The following is a 19,940-nucleotide window of genomic DNA, read 5'->3' on the forward strand; positions in this document are numbered from 1 at the left end:
GGGGTTGGAGAGTGAGGAGGGGATGGAGCGTGATATCACCTCACCACACGTTTCAAGAAGGAGGGATGTGAGGAGGGGTGGCAGTGAGAGAAAGAGAGGAATAGGGGAGAGAGAGAGAGGAGTGGAGAAAGGAGCTAAAGAGAGTCTTCTGCACTGCATTCTCTTTTTTTCAGCAAGCGTTGTTTTGTAGCCACTGAAAACATTTTCCAATTCTCTGTTGAACTCGTAGTTCACTTGTCCCATTGCTTTGCTCATTCTAATCCTCTCGTTATGTTAATTGTTCTTTTAAATTGATCTTCAATTTAATAACCACCACCACAACCACAGAAGGTGGATGGAGGTTATGTTTTCAGCTATGTCTGTCTGTGTTTGTTTGTGAACAGGATATCTCAGAGAATTGAGAAAGGATACAGAAGGAAGGCTGATGGATGAATGAAAGGAGGTTAGAGGAGGGGAAGAGTAGGAAAAAGTAGGGAAAAGAGGTCTGGATTAAATAGCAAGGAGAGAGGAGGAAAAGGGAGTTTACGTGGTATTTTAGATGTCGGAGGTGACACAAAGATTATTTTATTTGCACATGCCATAAAGAGATTGACTTGCACCAGAATTGAACGTTACAAAGTGTACACAGGGTATTTATATTGGCTTCAGTTTTCTCTGGAGGTGATTAAAGTTTCACCTGAGATCTCACAGGAGGCTCGATGTACATTCGTAGCCAAAAATATTGGCACCCTTGCACTTTTTCCAAATAACTCACAATTTTTGCCGACAAATAAGTTGAAATTGACGAAAGTATTTTGTCTCCACAATTCTTTATTTCACTGTTAATATTGCAGAACCTTTGTTTTTGATTTAGAACTTAACATATCCTTTTAAATCAGAAAATAAAAAGAAATGGCATTGACAAAATTATTGACACCGTAGACATAATACTTGGTATCATGGCCTTTGGACAAAATAATTGCAGTCAAGCGCTTCCTATAGCCATGAATGAGCTTCCTACACCTCTCTACTAGCAGTTTGTGCCACTCTTCTTGTGCAAACCGCTCCAGTTCTCCCAGATTTGATGGGTGCCTTCTCCCAACTGTTGTTTTCAGATCTCCCCACAGGTGTTCAATGAGATTTAGATCTGGACTCATTGCTGGCCACTTCAGAACAGTCCAGCGTTTTGTCTTGAACCATTCCTGGTGCTTTTTGAAGTGAGTTTGGGGTCATTGTCCTGCTGCAAGACCCATGACCTTTGACGGAGACTCAGATTTCTGACACGGGGTTAAACATTGTGCTCCAAAATGCCTTGGTAATCTCCTGATTTCATGATGCCGTGCACACATTCAAGGCACCCAGTGCCAGAGGCAGCACAGAAGCCCCAAAACATCACTGAACCTCCTCAATGTTTGACTGTAGGGAAGGTGTTATTATCTTTGAAGGCTTCATTTTGTTTTCTTTAAACATGGAGATGATGTGCTTTACCAAAAAGCTCTAATTTGGTCTCATCTGTCCACAGGACATTCTCCGAGAAGAATTTTGGCTTGTTCAGGTGTGTTTTGGCAAACTCCAGTCGAGATTCCTTATGTCTCTCTCTGAGCAGTGGGGTCCTCCTGGTTCTACTACCATCGAACCCCCTTTCATTGAGTTGGCGATGGATAGTGTGAGTTGAAACTGTCATACCTTGTGTCTGAAGGTGAGCTTGAATCTGTTTGACAGTTGATCGAGGTGCTTTCTCCACTATTCAAACAATCCTTCGCTGCAATCTTCGATTAAGTTTTCTCTTGTGGCCACGTCCAGGGAGGTTGCCTACAGTGCCATGGGCCTTAAACTTCCTGATAACATTGCGTCCGGTGGACACAGGAACACCAAGGTCTCTGGAGATAGACTTGTGGCCTTGTGATTGTCCATGCTTGGCTGCAATCTTGTGTCTGACCCCCTCAGACAATTATCTGGTTTTCTTTCTTTTCTCCATGCTCATTATGGGTATACACAGTGACACAAAACAGCAGAATGGCTCCTTTTCTCTCTTCAAACTGGTTGAATGGGTGATTTTTATATCGTTTTCAATGTTCAGTAACATTGAGTTCACTGGTTAACATTAACATTAACATTAACATTAACAGTTCAGTAACACTGAGTACCAGTTCACTGGTAATTCCCTGCTTGTCGTTAAAGGCGGCAAAAAGGGTTGGCGTCAGGAAGGGCATCCGGCCGTAAAACATTGCTTCAAAAAGGGGACCGAAAAACAACAACAACCACAGTTCCCGAAAAAGGCCAACCCCCGCTTGCGGGGAAAAATGGCCTCTAAAAGGTGGTTTTTTCACCTGCAACTCACCATAGGTGAGTTCAATTCCAAAGTAAAGGAGAATCACCTGCTTGAAATCTAATTATTTCTAACAACTCCTAAAATGTGCCAATAATATTGTCTGGGCCATTTTAGGATTTTTGTGTGGAATAATCTAAGATTTAGTAATTTTTTTCAGCTTTTTGGTTTCGTTCCATTGCAAACCAAATAAATACAAATGTGGAAACCAAAAACATTTTTCAATTTAAACAATTTTCTTGAAGAAATGGTGCATTATTTGAAACAAAGTGCAAGGTTGCCAATATATTTGGTCACGACAGTATGAGCAACTGTGCAGACAGAAATGCCTCATGATAGTGTATTGGGCATATTTTTGTTCCTCATCTGCATCAACAACCTGTCCTATACTCTGGAAAACCCTCTTTGCAGCTGTCTCGACATTGTGTCGTACCGTACATCAGAGAGATAGACAGAGAGCAGCTGCTGATCTGGATGCAGGTCTTGTAAATGGAGCATGTTTTTAAATCCTGCAAAATCTTACAGGTCACCGGATCACTTGAGAAGGATCGTCAAACTAAGCTTCCTGTCTGTATCCATGGTCAGTCACATTGCAAAAGATCTCTTAAACTTCTGGGCCTAAACGTCAGGTATGACCTGTCCTGTGCCACCCACGTAGCAAAGTCGGCCTCCAAAGCCATCAGCAGACTTGCATCCCCCATTGTTCAAAGTCTTTCCTTGAAAAATCTGACGTACCCACAGCCGACAAAGCCGCAAGCCAACTTGAGTATTGTTCTCCACACTGGGTTAACACCTCGGAATCCCATTAGTCTCTCATGGATTCTGTGTCATCGACAGCTCTCTCCATGTTTGACCGACCATCCAAAACCACGATTTGTTTTTGAACCCCTCCCGACTGCAACCCAATCCCACCTCCTTCCAAATGTCGAATTTTTCTTTCCTGAGAGTTTGCGTTTGTATCCATCTTGCTCCCCCCCCCCCCCCACCCCTCCCCTCCTGCAACCTCTCCACCCCATCATCCCTTGTTTGTCTGTCTCCGTCTATTTTGGGTCAACCCTGCTGTTTGATTCCCACTCCTCCCTTCCTTCCTTTCTGCTGTTCCTTTTGTTCTGTTGCATCCTGATCCATTATATGTTCGAGCTCTTCCACGAGCCTTAAGTCCCCCCCACCTCCTTTTCTGTTTTTACAAAAAAGGAATCTTTCAGTAACATATGCATACAGGTAACACTGTTCTCACCTCACAGTCGTACAGAGGATGTCCACGCCAACACATCACGTCCAAGATGTAGTACGTACGATTCGCCTCATTGAAAACGCAATCCAGGATGCTGTATTCTGTAAAGCCATCCCCGAGATGAACATAAACAATGTCTGGTCTCCAGGATCCTTCACCTCACCATAATTATATTAAAATGATGCCGTTCAGTATCGTAACAAAGTCCTAACAACATGCTCTTCACTCCAACAGCGAGGTCCGTTCTGTATTATTATTATTATTATTATTAGTATTATTGCATTGTTCTACAACAAAATACTTGTATCAAGTGAGGGTGATGAATATTGTACAATTCACATCAATATGGTTGGTTCCTGGAAAAAAACAATGACCATCTTATCAGTTTTACAATCAGGATCAAGACTAATGTCCACACATCAGGTGACAAGTTCAATCGGTTCGGTCAGTTGGCAGAAAAGCTCAGAGGTAGCGCACTCACGAAGAGCCGTCTAGTCCAGGTTTGATTTCAAGGCCGACTCTAAACTGTCACTGTGGTGTTTCACAGGTAGGACATTGATGTGCCATTCACAGGTAGGACAGGTGTGCCATTCATGAGAGGGATGTTGACCTGGGGACCATTTACCAGTTACCAGCATCGATTACTCATGGATGTGGAAGATCCCACAACACCTTTCACAGGGAGTAAATGGATTATCGTCAGCAGCCATAACCTACAAGGGAACAGCAGCAGCTCAGTGGTGATGCAACCAGCAGGCCAAATATAGAATCAAATCCGTTCCACTAAGAATCAAAAATATGTAAAAACTGGTTCAGAAACGGAACCATTTTTGGATTGGTGAATTGGAACGATTTAAAATTTCAAATCTTGATCCAAGTGATGGCTTCGGGTGACGCTGCGTGCGTGGATTGCTCCAATTCCCCCTCGAAATTGGTGATTGAGGCAATGGTTTCCCAGGTGATCCTTAGTGTGGGTTCCCAGGTGCTCCTTACCACTAAATCAAACTGTTATTCAAATACTCAAACAGTCACTTATAACAGTTTTTAACATGCAGCCTGGCCCCCAAGCAACCACTGAAAAAAAGAAAACCACTGAAAAAAAGAAAACCACAGACACACACACAGACACACACACACACGTTTGGGAAGGGAGTGCATACAGTTGTAGTGAGAGCGAGTGCAAACCTTTCCTTGTGGTATGCTTGCGGGTTCCACCAGGAAGTAGAGAAGGAAAGCGGTTTACACAGTATCCACTCTTTGTATAAACAGCCGTTGTGCCCTATAAAGAAAAGGTAACGTAAAGTACCTCCTCTAAATTCACATTGTTGACAAAATCATAGAGTGGTGTCGATGATCAAAACAACTTCCTGATTGTCCATGATATGCAAAAAATTTTTATCCAACTGCAAACACTTGCACGATCTATTCCAATTGACCAATGTGAACAAATAAATGGGCGGTGAACACATTCCGACGTGCAAGTTGTACTGGCTGGTAACCTGTAATACGGTTAAACAAAACTGGCCAAATTACAAATTCACTACCTTCATTAGTTTCACTATGCCCAAATATACAGTGGCCGGAAAAAATATTCACCTCCCTCCAAAGTTTTCACATTTTCATGTCACCTGCACTTATTTCATGATTCTTTCAAATCAAACTTAATCTATGGAGTGTTAACAAACTACTCCGAAGTGATAAAGCTATAAAGTGCGAATAAGTTAGATCACCAGAGAAAATCAGATGATTCTCATTTACAAAAGTATTCAAACCCTTTGCCTAATTAACCTGAGATCACGTCAGGAGTAATCAAAATAAAGACCAATTACTGCACTGTAGTCCCAAAAAGGAAGTCAGACATTAAAAATACACACACACACACATATATATATATATATATATATTGTTGCAGTTTTGGGAATAAAGGTAACCCCCTCTCTTAGTTAGTTGTACCACAACATGTGGCCTCACTTAGTTCAGTTATTTCCTATTAAATGTAAGCATAGTCTCCTTTCCTGTGTTAGTATGCGTTGGAGCGGGCGAGTACGTGTAGGCTTCAGTGTTCTTTTGGGCTGGAATGCCATGTGTTCTTTTGGGCTGGAATGCCATGTGTTCTTTTGGGCTGGAATGCCATGTGTTCTTTTGGGTTGGAATGTCATGTGTTCTTTTGGGCTGGAATGCCATGTGTTCTTTTGGGCTGGAATGCCATGTGTTCTTTTGGGTTGGAATGCCATGTGTTCTTTTGGGTTGGAATGCCATGTGTTCTTTTGGGCTGGAATGTCATGTGTTCTTTTGGGCTGGAATGCCATGTGTTCTTTTGGGTTGGAATGTCATGTGTTCTTTTGGGCTGGAATGCCATGTGTTCTTTTGGGCTGGAATGCCATGTGTTCTTTTGGGTTGGAATGCCATGTGTTCTTTTGGGCTGGAATGTCATGTGTTCTTTTGGGCTGGAATGTCATGTGTTCTTTTGGGCTGGAATGCCATGTGTTCTTTTGGGCTGGAATGTCATGTGTTCTTTTGGGCTGGAATGCCATGTGTTCTTTTGGGCTGGAATGCCATGTGTTCTTTTGGGTTGGAATGCCATGTGTTCTTTTGGGCTGGAATGCCATGTGTTCTTTTGGGCTGGAATGTCATGTGTTCTTTTGGGCTGGAATGCCATGTGTTCTTTTGGGCTGGAATGCCATGTGTTCTTTTGGGCTGGAATGTCATGTGTTCTTTTGGGCTGGAATGCCATGTGTTCTTTTGGGTTGGAATGCCATGTGTTCTTTTGGGCTGGAATGCCATGTGTTCTTTTGGGTTGGAATGCCATGTGTTATTTTGGGCTGGAATGCCATGTGTTCTTTTGGGCTGGAATGCCATGTGTTCTTTTGGGCTGGAATGTCATGTGTTCTTTTGGGCTGGAATGCCATGTGTTCTTTTGGGTTGGAATGCCACGTGTTCTTTTGGGCTGGAATGCCATGTGTTCTTTTGGGTTGGAATGTCATGTGTTCTTTTGGGCTGGAATGCCATGTGTTCTTTTGGGCTGGAATGCCATGTGTTCTTTTGGGTTGGAATGCCATGTGTTCTTTTGGGCTGGAATGTCATGTGTTCTTTTGGGCTGGAATGTCATGTGTTCTTTTGAGCTGGAATGCCATGTGTTCTTTTGGGTTGGAATGCCATGTGTTCTTTTGGGCTGGAATGCCATGTGTTCTTTTGGGCTGGAATGCCATGTGTTCTTTTGGGCTGGAATGCCATGTGTTCTTTTGGGCTGGAATGTCATGTGTTCTTTTGGGCTGGAATGCCATGTGTTCTTTTGGGCTGGAATGCCATGTGTTCTTTTGGGCTGGAATGTCATGTGTTCTTTTGGGCTGGAATGTCATGTGTTCTTTTGGGCTGGAATGTCATGTGCTCTTTTGGGCTGGAATAACATGTGCTAGGGCCTGGAACAAGTCTGGAAGGCCCGAGGGAGGAGCTACAGGGGAGTGGCCGGTAAGCGGCAAACAGCCAATAGAAGCTCAAGGGGAGTGGCTAACAACGACGGCCAGGGGAGGAGTTTGGAACATTCGGGTGAGACTCTGGGGAGGGGCTATAAAAACCCGGGCCGGATCCACAAACTGAGACTGCCCCCGAACTAGCTCTGTGATTTTATTTTGATTTTTTTTTGTATACTGAATCGAGGCTCGTGAAAGAGCTAACATTTATTTCACAAACAAATCAACCAGACAAACAAGATATATAAAAAGAGGGAGCGGAAGACAAGATGGGGAGAGAAGGGGAAGCACATAAACATAACATTTGAGGGCAGGGAGATGTGTGGGAGGGAGAGGGCTTGGGGGGGAGGAGGCGTGGGAAGGGGGGGGGGGGGTGGGAGAAGTATAAAACACAAGGACACCAAGGACTTCCAGGACAGAAGTTGGTATTTCAAAAAAGTGGATTTGGGGTGAAATTAGCGGGGGTAGAAAAGATCAAGGTTTTGGATGGGGGAAGATAAGAGATGGTGGTGAACAGCTGTTTTAAAGACCTGGAGGGTGGAGTGGGATTGAAGAGAGTGAGGGAGTTTGTTCCAGAGGCGGGAGAAAAGAGGAATGAAGGAGTGAAGGTGAGCAGAGAGTCTTGATTTTGGCAGTTTAACCATAAGAGGGTTGCAGGCAGATATTGTGCGACCAGTAGGAATATTTGGGGGACAGAGCCCAGAGAGAGCTGGGGGAGCAAGGCCGGAGAGGAGTCGGTAGAAGACAGAAAGACCACCAACCTGCCTGCGGTGAGTGAGTGAAAGGCCCTCGGAGACAGCTTCATCGCAGGAGATTCCAATGATTCTGAAAGCTTTGGCTTCAACAGCGTGAAGACGAGCTAGGTGTGAGGCAGGAGCAGCAGCCCAGAGGGGAGAACAGTATTCCATTGAGCTGCGGATGAAAGCCTTGTATGTGGTGAGGAGCTCAGGTGTGCCAAGAAAGGACTTCGCACGACGGAGGATACCCAGGCGGCGACTGGCTTTGGAGGCCAGCTTGGAAATGTGGTTTTCCCAGGAAAGATCATGACAGATAGTGAGACCCAAAAGCTTGAGTGACAGAACTTATCGACCTCCGTGACAGACCTCCATGTTAAGATAGCTATATAATGGCGTTTTTCCAAGGTGGCTTTTAATAGCAAAAGTAATAACATTAATGAAAATAGCATAATATTCATGTTGTTGCAAAACAATATTAATACCAACTACGTATATGGGCCACATATGACAGGCCACTTTATAACTGCGGGCAGTTATGACCGGGATCCAATTTGCTCCACATTGATACAACACAGCTTTCATTGGACACATGGCCTATTATTTATTCGAAAACACCCTGGTATCCCCAATGTTTTGGGAACACGTGCCTGAAGTTTCCACTCAACCTGGCCAGCTGTTATGGAGGAGTTGATTTTTAGAGGTTTAGTCTTAAAAAAAAAAAATCATACCTGCCAGACCATGTGATCTATGAGGTTAAAATTTACACCCTATATTCTTCCAGTCCTGTAGATCGTGTGCATGAAATTTCGCATTGATCTTGTCAGTGGTTCTGGAGAAGTTGTCCCAAGGGACTTTTGGGTAATCTGGGTCTTTTGGGTCCTCAGAGACCTTTGGGTCTACTGGGTCTACTGGGTCGTTGGGGTATTTTGGATCTAAGGGAATTTTGGCCATTTTTGGCTACCATTTCCTTATCTCAACCAACAACAACAACAACTTCACAATGAGGCATTACCTGCAACAGCTTACCTTTGACGCTATGACAAGGGAGCGTTTCCCAGTTGGACACACGACGAGGTGCCATGTTTCCTCCAGGTCATCAGGCACGTCCACAAGCCATTCGGACAGCATTAGCTACAACAGCCGGAAAGACGAAGAATATCATAATGGTAGCTCACATGGTTCTTCTCCTTGTACTGTCGTTCTTTCCATTTTAACTTGCAGCGATGTCCATGTTTATAGTTTTTCATTCACAGAAGAATGTTACCTTTCTTCATAAAGGTAGCCACCTCACCTTTAATACCCAAAAATATGTCCAGTTAGAGAAAAGTAGATGAAGCAATTGTGACAACCTGCCATGAGGATTAGCCAGTGATGTCAAAGACAACAAGCGTTACGCCTCGGTCCCCTGTCGGGGAAGTGATGCGAGTTGACAAAGTGGAAGACGCAGAAAACATGCTACGATATGATATTTCGCTCACAAGGTTCAGACATACATGGAGGCGGGCCATCTTGGATTTTGACGTGGCGACCCAATTTTCAATAGCGTTCTTCCTTATGCCGAGATACACCCACGCACCAGATTAGAAGTTGGTACTTCGCTTATTTTTCAAGATATTCCGCTCACAAGGTTCAGACATACATGGCGGCGGCCATCTTGGATTTTGACGTGGCGACCCAATTTTCAATAGCGTTCTTCCTTATGCCTAAGATTAGAAGTTGGTACTTCGCTTATTTTTCAAGATATTCCGCTCACAAGGTTCAGACATACATGGCGGCGGCCATCTTGGATTTTGACGTGGCGACCCAATTTTCAATAGGGTTCTTCCTTATGCCTAGATACACCCACACACCAGATTAAAAGTTGGTACTTCGCTTATTTTTCAAGATATTCAGCTCACAAGGTTCAAACATCCATGGCATCAGACATACATGGCGGCGGCCATCTTGGATTTTGACGTGGGTTGCACCCACACACCAAATTCGAATGTGGTCCTTCGCTTACGCATGCACGCACGCACAGACGGACGGACAAACCATAGTCCCCCCTTTCGCTCCGCTATGCGACGGGGGACAACAAAGCAATAAAACACCTTTTGCAATTGAAATTGAAAACACTGAAACAAGGTAAGGAATAAAATTATTATTTCCTGCAGAGCAAATTCCTGCAAGTGAATCCCTGGAAACAAGAACAAAATTCGGTAGAGCGCACACCTCCGCCAGGCGGAACAGTTGATGTTTTGTATCCCACCAATAGGCCAGATCTGCAACTGGACCTGAACAAGAACTTAAATCGGCTCGATATCGTCACGTACCAACTCGTCCACATAGTTTTGTCATAACTCGTCCACAACTTTGTAAAATATTGTCCTATATACCGTTTTTGGCCCAATCTCTCAATGGTGAAGAATCACTGAAAAACTAAAAATTATCGTATCCGGATCTTCACCAAAATCGAATCAATTCGTCCTCGTCTCGTCACACACCCAATCTGTCCACAAAGTGTCATCCGAGTTCAGCCACAATTTTAGAGACATCTTGCTCAGACAGACAGACAAGCAGACAGGCAAGCAGACGGCGTTGAAAACATAACCTCCATCCATCTTTGGTAGTGAAGGTAATCAAGGCCTTTTCTGATGCTCATGAAAAAAATATATATATATTTGAGTGGGGGAGCTGAGCAATGGTCCATGCCCCACACCTCATTGTGAGAATTTCTAAAGGCAGAATGAAAGATGTGCCTCGTTTTGTTTCTCCACATTTACAATCTAATTTACATTCACAGGAGTAGATCTGGGACGCTTCATTTGTAACTGCTGCACGTCAAAACAACAGGCCTTGAATTCAAATTCAACAACGGAACATTTTCCTTATTTACCAGTTTATGGAAGAAGAAAAGTCCAACATTATGAATGAGCGAAATTATTTGACGATAAAACAAAACTGGTTCACAAATTCATTTCCCGGATGGCTCCCTTGATTGTGGTTCTCTCGGCCTCTAAAAATGAGGAAGAAAAAGAAAAAGAAAAAAAGAAAGAAACAAATCGAGAGCTCACTAAATTCTTCATCACACGGCTTAACATAACAAACTTAACTGCAACTGCTAGAAGTGTCTGTTAAAACGAAAGACTGAAGAAAGAATGTATGTTATTGAACAACGGAAAGCGATCAGAATTTCAAATCATTTTCACAGTGAGAAACATGGTTTACATATAGATATCTTCTCTACCCAACCCGCCATCTTTTCTACCCAACCGTACATCTTTTCTACCCAACCGTACATCTTTTCTACCCAACCGTACATCTTTTCTACCCAACCGTACATCTTTTCTACCCAACCGTACATCTTTTCTACCCAACCGTACATCTTTTCTACCCAACCGTACATCTTTTCTACCCAACCGTACATCTTTTCTACCCAACTGTACATCTTTTCTACCCAACCGTCCATCTTTTCTACCCAACCGTCCATCTTTTCTACCCAACCGTCCATCTTCTCTACCAAACCGTCCATCTTCTCTACCCAACCATCCATCTTCTCTACCAACCCCCCCCCCCCCCCATAATCTCTACACAACTCCCCATATTCTCTTCCCAACCCCCCTCTAACCCTCACACATAGCCCCCCCCCCTACCTACCATCCTGATGCCCCTCATCCACTTAGTACAACAAACACAACAACATGCATTTTAAGGCCATTTTCCCTGCAAGAGCGGGGGTTAGCCTTGCGGTCCCCATGACAATCTTCTCCATTTTGCCCTATTTTCTGCATCTCTCCTCGTTAACCCTCTTGCCCGCATGTCTTCTTCCACCGTCTTTAGCCAAGTCTTTCTCGGTCTTCCCCGTCCTCTACTTCCTTCCACATTTATTTCCATCACTCTTCTCAACCAGTCACTTTCATCCTTCCTCAATACATGACAAAACCATCTCAACCTGTTCCTCTTCACAGCATCAATCACAGGCTCTATTCCCATCATCTTTCGCAATTCATCATTTGTCTTCCTCTCTCTCTCTCAGCGACACTCCGCACATCCACCGAACCATTCGCATTTCCACCCTTCCCAGCCTCGCTCGCATGTCTCGCTCCCATAAATCATAACACTTCTCACACATGCAGCATACACCTTTCCCTTCAGCTTCAGCGACACTCCCCTCCACATCAGCACGCCACTCAGTTCCCGAAACTTCTTCCATGCACATCTCACTCTAGCAACCGTTGCCGAGTCTGATCCACCTTCTCCATTCAGCATGTCTCCGAGATAGCAAAATGTTTTCACACCTTCCAGCTTCACACCGTCTCCAAGATCCAACTCAACATCTCCTCCATCTGCAGCTCCCTCTGTGCACACCTTACATTTGAATGTAGCTGCCACACTGGTTAATGACCCTCTCAGACCACTACATTTTTGATGAACCCACTCAGCGCACATTGTACATTGAATGGAGTTCACTCCGACACCCTTCCTGCACACAGCACATGGCCACTTCCCAGTTCTTTCCATCTCACCACATGCTTTACCACTTGCCATCACCTTCGTCTTTCCTATATTCACCTTCAGACCTTTTGTCTCCATACTTTCCTTCCACTTGGTCATCTTTTCCTTCAATCCATCCATACTTTCCGCAATCAACACCAGATCATCTGCATACAACAACTCCCACGGTAAACCCTCCTTTACGTTCTGAGCCAGCACCTCCATCACAGCCACAAATAGTAGTGGACTTAGTACCGACCCCTGATGCACTCCCACCTTCACCTCATACTCACCACTGTTCCCGTCCTTCATCCTTACAGCTGTGCGCGCTCTATTGTACATTGCCATCACAACTCTGATCAACCATTCCTCCACTTCTATCTTCCTCAATGCCCATGTCAATACTTCGCGTGGAACCCTATCGAATGCTTTCTCCAGATCAACAAACCCAAGAAACAACTTCTTCCTCTTCTCCATTAGTGTAGCAGCATAGCAAACCTGTTGTGCATTTTGTGATACAAGCACCAAATTTGGCACAAATGTACATTAATATGTTGCGAACATTTTCAGATATTGGGCCACTTGAAATTCTCTCTTTATGTCCGCCATATTGGATTTCAAAATGGCCGCCACTTGAAATCTACATTTGCTATTATCTCTGGACGTAATGCAGCTATTGACTTGATTCTGGTATCTAAATGTATTGTTACGGACACGACTTATTAGGATGTTATTATGGGCCGAGCGGAATGGCCGCCGTGTTCGCACAGTTTACCCGATTACACTCGAACGTTGGCCAAATCGCGCTATGCTAAATCAATTAAGGAAAGGACACAACGGCTGGGTTAAATGACACGACACCAGGGGTACAGTTCTCAAGACCTCCGGAGGAGGTTATAATATTGGTTTGCAGAACATTTAGATTACACGGACAAGAGGTACAGCATAGAAAGGTGGGCACTTAAACACGGTCTTATCTTAGCTCCGACAGACCACAGATAAACGGGACAAGACTGACTCACACAGGGATTGATGGCAGGGGAGGGCAGGTAGTCGATGGCTCAAGGTGCACCTTGGCTCAGGGGCAGAATCGACCCGGTCCAGTCCAGCGATGCGGGAGGTATCTCTCAGCGCTAGGAGGTGACGTTCTTTTTCCAAGCTGGGGGCGCATCTGACGTCACCTCCGGTAAGTGGCTGCGTATATCCAGCGGGGAGTGACACGCCCTCGGCTCGTTAGCTCCGCCCCAGATGGAATCGGTCCGCCGCTTCTTATTGGGTGCGGGGGGGTTACCGGGCTCCGCCCTTGACGAGGAGCTGACAGTCAGCCCCTGTGTGGTAACCCCATCGGAGCACATGGGCAATGGCGGCTAACCAAGCCGGAGTGAGGACGCACACTCCCCGCGCCGCCGCCGCGCCGCCCCCCGCTGTTGTTGTAGTTGTTGTTGTAGTTCCATGAGGAAGAGATGCGGGGAGGTATTGGGAGGTCCTAAACTCACTACTGGTGCCATACAATCACATTCTGGTGCAACGAAGAGTCAGAATTAATGGAAACGAGTCCTTAACTGACATAGACTAAGAATAACTAGCAAGATGTCCGAAAGTTGTCTACGTGAGATGCGGTGGACCTGGGCACGACATTTAATGGGGGAAAAAGGGGAAGGTCGGTTCTACAGAGTGTTGTTTACAGACAATGGGACTAGGGAATGGGGGATTGGGGATAGTTGGGGAAATAGGGGAATATTTACAAGCGGATATGGATGGAGGCCAAATCCCATATCCGCAACAGTATGTTTTTGGGGGCAAGGAATCCAATGGTACCAATTTCAACTTAATATTATCTATCACAGTCTGTTATATAATTTTATTTGGAAATTATCTAGGCAAATATTGGATTCAACACAATACTTTGAAAAGAATGTCTTAGTTCTGTAAATGTCTTAGGTATAATACTGACATGCTACATGGTCTAGTATTTGAGGCTAGGTGTACTGGTATCTGAGGCTAGGTATATACCGGTACTGAAGATACGTGTACATAAACAGTGTCATGTTAACAAGTTCAGCATTGCCACAAGTACATGTATGTTGTTGACTCATCGTCATGTGCAGTCCCCTTCACACACACAGAGGGCTGTGCACTGAAGGGCAGCCTTTTTGCACTTGCAGCGCCTCACACACCCTTTCTTGCACTTGCAAGAAACCAGCTCAATGCAGCTGTGAGCTGCCTCAGTTAGCCTGGCCCAGTAAGGTGTGTACTGTCCTTCTCCAGTCCTTGACCAACCCCAGTTGGTTGGTGGAGGGAGCTCTGGTGCTGGCAGCATCTGACCCCACACATGTCCACCTTGATACACTGCCCTCTTGACATGTTCCTCCAGAGCTGCCTTCGTTGGAGGGATGAGCTGCGCAAATGCAGCCCAAGATGTGTTGTCATTGTCCACTGTACCAGTGTTGTCTTCCAGGACTCGCTTTGCATTGCCTAGCCATTGGTATTCTTCATCAGTCTGCTGTTTGAAGTCTCCTCTGGTCAATGACGCCACTTTAGCAGCTGGGACAGGCGACTTCTTGATGCTGCTAGTGACAGGGGGTACATCAGTGTAGTAGTGCGGCAAGGGAGCGACTGTCTTGGACCGTGCATCCCCAGATCCTCCAACAATGACGATACTCCGATCCACTCCTTCACCAGTGTAAGAAGGATGTTGTATGAGGGAGATAGCGGTACCATGGAAGGAGTCCTTTGATGTTGTTGCACTGGGGTTGTGATCTATGTTGTCTACAGCGGCAGTTGTAAACACTTTGCCACGCATCTTCGGAGGGCAGACCACTCGTTCTCTGTGAAACTGTTGGCAGACACTGTTGCCCATCTGTGCTGAGAGCTGGAGCACTCTATCATAGGAGATGCTCAGGCCAAGGTGTGACAGTCTGTCGACCAATTCCTTCTTGCGTGTATGAGCATGCAGCATCATCCCTATGTATATTGGAAGTGGGGTCTCCTGTGCAACACTGTGCCTGACACTGGTGGATGATGTGGTGCCACGTGTTCACTTGTGTTTGATGCTGTTGAACTTCAGTATCTGAGCTGTGGCAATTGCTGCAGGGTTAGTGTCTGCCACCTGTCCCTTGATGCTGGGTCCCTCTAGGATCATACTGACTAGGGCAAGCAACAACGGTGGCACAGATTCTTCTTGACATACTTCAGGGAATCCTGTGAAGGGCTTGGCTTCTCCAAACATGTGACGGCGAACAATCTGTGCAGCATGGGCAAGATGGACTGCATCACTATCACTGTCCAGCTCGCAGGCTTTGGCAAGAGCAGCACCGACATCTTCTTCAAATGCCATCAGGATGTCTCTCCCCTTGGTGTGTGCCCGCATGTCAGGAAACTGAGCCAACAGTCTCTGTTTCAGTCGTGTGGAGTGGACTCTCGTGTCGAGCTGGACTCCTAGCTGTTCCATTCTGGACTGATAGAGCTGGACAAGGTCAGCCAATCTGAATACTGGTGCCGTCTCCTCATCTTGTCTGGTTTCTTCAATGTAGAGGACGAGTTCAGCGAAGACAACTGCCGACATTGCTCGCTCTTGTTTTGTGTCCTGTGATCCTGTTGACTGGGCCTTTCTTGTGCGATTGTAAAGTCCTATCAAGCACCGTGGGTGATACTGGGCGTCCAACGCTATCATGTCCCCACCACTGAGACGGCCCAGCAGTTCTGTATCACCAAGAAGGGTTGCACAGGCACGCACCCGTTTGTCCATTTGGAATGTTGCAGCTTTCCGAAGACTGTCAGCCCCAGCAGGTTGTTCACAGAAGAAACAATTTTCTGGGACCTTCTTCTCTGTACTTGATGAGCGTGAATGTAACCTGGTGCGTTTGCATGCAGCTTGTTCCTCATCGCTCTCACATTCTTTCTTGAGTGCTCTTTTTTGTGCTCTCTGCAGTTTGGTGTTGTTGTACTGGAGCCTGCATGTCTGATGATATTTTGCACCGTGTGCAACCATCGCAGCTTCAATGCCATGACCATCATCGAGTCTTTCCAGGTGAAATGATCCTGGAAGCTCTCCAAGTTCACTGAATTTGACCAAGTTCTCTGCGAGTGAACTGTACCCACTCCCAATGTCTTTTCTCTTTGATTGGTCAGGTTTGGTCAGTGTCTCCGTCTTGTCCTCTTGACATATAAGGCATAACTTCCAGTCAGTTGTGGTGAGGTGCTGTGATGTTGATGGTGAAGTTCGCTCAACATCAGCTCGTCTGAAGCTCTTGGACATGGTGGAACTGTCTTCTGAATCTGCAACGATACAATGATATAATGTTAACATTTTGTTATCTATCTATAATTCCAGTAATCTCTGTCTGTACGTTTGTACGTTTGTCTGTGACCGCTGTTTCTCGACAACCACGGGTCCGATATACTTTTAACTTGCCAGGTATATTGCTGGGGACCCGAGGATGTGCCTTTTCAAGGTTTCATATTAATCGGACAATTACTTACCGAGCTATGTCCAAAAAACGATTCAACCAATCAGAGAGCAGCGAACGATCGCGTGTGCCGAACGTGGCGGACACACTCTGCCTCGGATGGCACATTTGAGAGCGTATTCATTTATTTCACGTTTGCAAACTATGTTGGCGTTAAACTATGTTTTAAAACTAATAAAAACGAATTTGCGATTCATTCGCTTTCCTGCGCGTTTGTGCACGCGATGGCGATTTCTTTACCAAACTCCGGAAGCCGTTCGCTTTGGACCAAACCATTTCATGTAAATAGAGGGGGGGGGATTGTCACCGTACTCGCAAGCCGTTCGCTTTGGACCAAACCATTTCATGTAAATAGAGGGGGGGGATATAATTTTAGATATAGATATAGTACGGGCAATGCCCTAGTATATATAATAGAGGGGTTTCCTCCGCCATACTAATGGAGAGGAGGATAATTCCTCTATATCGTAGAGCATTTAGCTTGGCACACTTAGGGAATTAGTTTTGTGAGATTATGCCGGAATTAAATTTTCACCCATACCGGAGGCAAGAAGAGAAATAAAATCACATGAGATTCTTTAGTTAAAAAATATTCCCAAATTTATTGAATATTTACAAAACATTTGAATTCATAAATTCTTACAATATTTACACAGCCAAGATTTAAATATAAATCAGTCTAAACTCTTATTAGGTTGGACAGTACATTTTCCAGACATACCCCGTTCTGTTAATTACAGCCTTCGTGTTAAATTCAGAACATGTCAAAACTGTCAGTGTGGAATACACACTTCACTCAAAATACTACTTTATATAAAACATTTCTAATTTAAAGCCTTATAGTAAGAATTTCAGAGAAACCCCAAAAAAGTAAGACCAGGTTGGCTATTAGACAACCTGCCTCTGTCGTGCCCACCAGACAAGTGGTTTTAGCCAGCACACATGTGTATCAGGTAAGCTTGTGCTGAGTACATCATACCTGAACAACTCAGTGAGGCAGAACACAGCAGTGCACACCAGGGTGACCCCTTCAGTGCATAAACCAATTAACCTGTCCACTGCAGGGCATATAGAAATGAAGTTATTTTCTGCATATAATAATAATATAAGTTCAGTTCTATATAACAATTTCTGTCATCACCACTACCACTACAACTACCACTACTACAAGCTTTGTCTGGAATTTTGTGGACTAACAGACAAACAGACATACAGACAAGCTGGGATCAAAACATTACCTCCTTCCACCATTGAGTGTAGAGGTAAACATCATGGAAATTATATCATGCCCTAGATTTAATTCATGCTTACCCGTGTATTTGCTTCACTGGTTCACAAGGTCTTTTGCATACATGTAATTCAGACTCTCGTCTTCATTGCTGACCACACAATGTTGTCTAGCTGAGCCCAGATTGTATGTAATTAACTCATTTATGTGGAGTCACAAGGTGATTTAAACACAGCCACACACAAAGAACACAGTTGATGTGGGTCAACACACATGCAGCCTCTCTACTCTTTTATTTGGGTCAGGGCTGTGATTAAAGACATGTAGTGGAGTCATGTTTGTAAACATTGTTAAAGACATGCTACAGTGCATTGTTAAGGAAACAAGACAGATGGAAGCCTATACAAGAAATTTCTGTACTCTAGAAACACAAAAGATGGCTTAAAGGGTCTAGGAAAAGGGGATTATGCATGTTTGGTATTTATTGACAATATGAATGTAATGTTACATAAAATATGCATATGAAAAACACAAATGAATGGGTCACTTTGTTTCCTAATGGGATATGAATTTATATTTTAGACTGCCAGTATATATGAGCTTGTCTGAGTTGTTACTAGTGATTTAGTATAGTTTTTTATTATTTATATTTACAGAACTAAGACATTCTTTTCAAAGTATTGTGTTGAATCCAATATTTGCCTAGATAATTTCCAAATAAAATTATATAACAGACTGTGATAGATAATATTAAGTTGAAATTGGTACCATTGGATTCCTTGCCCCCAAAAACATACATTTAGATACCAGAATCAAGTCAATAGCTGCATTACGTCCAGAGATAATAGCAAATGTAGATTTCAAGTGGCGGCCATTTTGAAATCCAATATAGCGGACATAAAGAGAGAATTTCAAGTGGCCCAATATCTGAAAATGTTCGCAACATATTAATGTACATTTGTGCCAAATTTGGTGCTTGTATCACAAAATGCACAATTCTTTTGAATATTTGGGCTAAGCCGCCCCACTACATGTACTTCTCCTGCAACTGCCTCACAATAAAAAGTGCATCTGTCGTTCCTCTTCCTGGCATAAATCCAAACTGCATTTCGTCGATCTTCACCTTCTTCCTTATCCTCCTCTCCAACACCCTTTCCAATACCTTCATTCCATGCTCCAATAACTTTATCGCTCGGTACGAGCCACACTCCAGAGGGTCACCTTTCCCCTTGTATAGAGGGACAAGGGTACTCAGTTCCCAATCCACTGGAATGCGGCCTTCTTTCACCACCAGATTACAGATCTGTCATTCTCTTCACACCCCAACTTCCTGCTGCCTTCAACATATCTCCCACAACTCCCGTCGGCCCTCCCGCTTTTCTACTCTTCATCGCTTTTATCACTTCCTCAACTTCCTTCTCAGTTATCTTCTCTGCCGGTCCTAAAACTGGGTTACTCTCTATGTTGCCATCCCATTCATTCTCTGTATTCAACAGCATTTCCATATATCTTTTCCATCTTCCTTTAATTTAATTCCATCTGGAGCGAGTGATTTATTCTTCTTATTTTTATTTTTGATCGAAGCTGTTCGGTGATGGTTGCTTGGAGCAGCGTGGCTGTGATCCGAGCAGGCATCAATAAGTGGAGAATTATTTCACCGTTTATTCCTTTGATAGGCATATTGTGCGCACCACCACAATGAAAGCCACAGCATGTGCCGAGGTCTCAGCAGAGTCGTTTCGTCCTTGCATGTTCTGTGTCCGCTTGTTGGGTTTGTATAGCGGCCCGATTCGTTTGCATGAGACTACGAAGGCATGGTTATAGATAGATTATAAAATTGAACTTGTATTTATCCGAGGTGCATTTATCCGAGGTTTAAGGGCAAATGGGATGAGGGCTTGTCACGGACAATTGTTGGACTCACTTTTCTTGCCAGCCATAAGAGTTCACTGTAATGGAGGTTGCAAAGTAGTAGATGCTTGCTGTTCTTGAATCACGTGGCTGTTTAAACAAATCCCATG

General features: G+C 44.4%; 1 protein-coding gene across 2 annotated transcripts in view; it reads right to left on the reverse strand.

Annotated features, from left to right (window-relative positions):
- The window catches only part of SNUPN (snurportin 1), a 148,950-nt gene that overhangs the window by 117,650 nt on the left and 11,360 nt on the right, over positions 1–19,940 (reverse strand). The window contains exons 3-5 of one of the 2 annotated variants that reach the window (XM_068127698.2): positions 8,776–8,880; positions 4,728–4,821; positions 3,546–3,643 (exon numbers count right to left, since the gene is read on the reverse strand). In XM_068127698.2, the coding sequence (XP_067983799.2) occupies positions 3,546–3,643; positions 4,728–4,821; positions 8,776–8,880 (297 nt within the window). The remainder of the gene's footprint in view (positions 1–3,545; positions 3,644–4,727; positions 4,822–8,775; positions 8,881–19,940) is intronic. The other variant, XM_068127699.2, reaches the window with a different exon arrangement.

This window comes from Myxine glutinosa, chromosome 10, assembly GCF_964187855.1.
Source record: "Myxine glutinosa chromosome 10, kmMyxGlut1.1, whole genome shotgun sequence".
NCBI classification, from domain to species: Eukaryota; Metazoa; Chordata; class Myxini; order Myxiniformes; family Myxinidae; genus Myxine; species Myxine glutinosa.